The sequence below is a fragment of the Eimeria mitis genome, genomic scaffold (genome assembly GCF_000499745.2).
Source record: "Eimeria mitis Houghton genomic scaffold, Emh_scaff5236, whole genome shotgun sequence".
Classification (NCBI taxonomy): domain Eukaryota; phylum Apicomplexa; class Conoidasida; order Eucoccidiorida; family Eimeriidae; genus Eimeria; species Eimeria mitis.
The window spans coordinates 716-2447 of record NW_013573521.1 but is presented as its reverse complement, the minus strand read 5'-3'; the positions used below and the strand labels follow the sequence as shown (position 1 = coordinate 2447).

General features: G+C 51.6%; 1 protein-coding gene across 1 annotated transcript in view; it reads left to right on the top strand.

The window, feature by feature from the left end:
- EMH_0080700 (P-Type cation-transporting ATPase, putative) overlaps nt 1–1208 on the top strand; it is a gene marked incomplete at both ends in the record, with an annotated part of 1482 nt that extends 274 nt beyond the window's left edge. The window contains 2 exons of the mRNA XM_013500289.1: nt 387–964; nt 1107–1208. Of these exons, the coding sequence (XP_013355743.1) occupies nt 387–964; nt 1107–1208 (680 nt within the window). The remainder of the gene's footprint in view (nt 1–386; nt 965–1106) is intronic.
- Between the last annotated feature and the right edge of the window lie 524 nt (nt 1209–1732).

Genomic DNA, 1732 nt, shown 5'->3' with positions numbered 1-1732 from the left:
ATATATATATATATATATATATATATATATATATATATATATATATATATATATATGTAGCTAGCTAGCCGGCTAGGCACCTAGCTAGCTAGCCGTACGCCCAACGAACTAGCTAGTTAGCTGGCTAGCCATAACTAGCCAGCTAATTAGCTAGCTGGCTAGCTAGCTAGATAGCTAGCTAGGCAGCTAGCTACATACATACATACCAGCACCAGCAGCACCCGCCGCAGCAGCAACAGCAGCAGCAGCAGATGCACCAGCCGCAGCAACAGCAGCAGCAGCAGCAGAAGCACCAGCCGCAGCAGCAGCAGCAGCAGCAGCAGCAGCAGCAGCATATTTATTTTAATATTATATATTAAAAAACTTTTGTTGCTGTTTGTGTTTAGGTGGGGTGCATGTGCTGCGTTCGTTTGCTTTTGACTTTCACCTGAAGAGACAGAGCTGTGTCTTGGCTGTCTCCGCAGCAACACTAGCTGCGTTGCTGCCAGCAGCAGCAACACAGCAGCAGCAGCAGCAGCAGCAGCAGCAGCAGCAGCAGCAGCAGGTGTTGTGTCTGTGTAAAGGTAGCTTCGATGCTGTCTCCTCTCTCTGCTGCAGCTCCCCCCCCCCAGGCGCGCAGCAGGCTCACGATGCACTAGCAGCACAGGGGGCGTATGTCTTGGCCGTTGCCTGGAAGCTGCTGCAGCTGCCTAGCAGCCCCCAGCAGCAGCAGCAGCAGCAGCAGCAGCAGGAGCAGCAGCAGCAGCAGCAGGAGCAGCAGCAGGAGCAGGAGCAGCAGGAGCAGCAGCAGCAGACGGGTGGTGTATCAGTTGGTGGGTGCAGCAGCTGTGTTGCTGCAGCAGCAGCAGAGCTGCTGCAGCGAGAAGAGATAGAAAGAAATATGCATTTCTTGGGTTTGCTGCTGCTGACGAATGAGCTGCGGAGCGATGCAGCAGAGACAGTTCAGCTGCTGCGGGAGGGGAGAGTGAGGCCGGTGATGGTGACGGGGGATAGTATATATACTGCTGCTGCTGTTGCTAGGAGCTGCGGTATGATACCCCATACACCTCCTGCTGCTGCTGCTCCTGCTGCTGCTGCTGCTGCTGCTGCTGCTGGAGAAAATGCAGATGCAGCAGCAGCAGCAGAAGCAGAACCAGCAGCAGCAGCAGCAGCAGCAGCAGCAGCAGGAGGATGGCCGAGTGTATGCAGCAGCTCGTTGCATGCAGTGAAATACAAAAAGCCCCAAATGCCTTCGCTTGTATTGGGGTTACCAGCAGAGAGAAATAAAGAAAATAAAAAAATAAATAAAAATAAAAAAAATAAAGAAAAAGAAAAAAAAAATAAAAAATATAAAAAATATAAACGAACTGTGCGCTGGGTAGAACTGCAGACTGGCCGTGAAATACCGCAAGAAGAAATACTGGCTCACCCACAGGTTAGGGTTTAGGGTTTAGGGTTTAGGGTTTAGGGTTTAGGGTTTAGAGGGTGGGGGTTAGGGTTTAGTTTCTAGGGGCTTAGGTGGAGGGGATAAGAGTTTAGGGTTTAGGGTTTAGGGTTTAGAGATTAGGGTTTGTGGGTTTACGGGGGTGGGGCTAGAACCTAGGGTTTAGGGTTTAGGGTTTAGGGTTTAGGGTTTAGGGTTTAGGGTTTGGCTGCTGCAGCGGTGGCCGGAGCTGGCGGTGACGGAGGAGACCTTTGACATTCTCTGCAGCCAGCGGCTGTCTCCTGCTGCTGCTGCTGCTGCTGCTGCTCC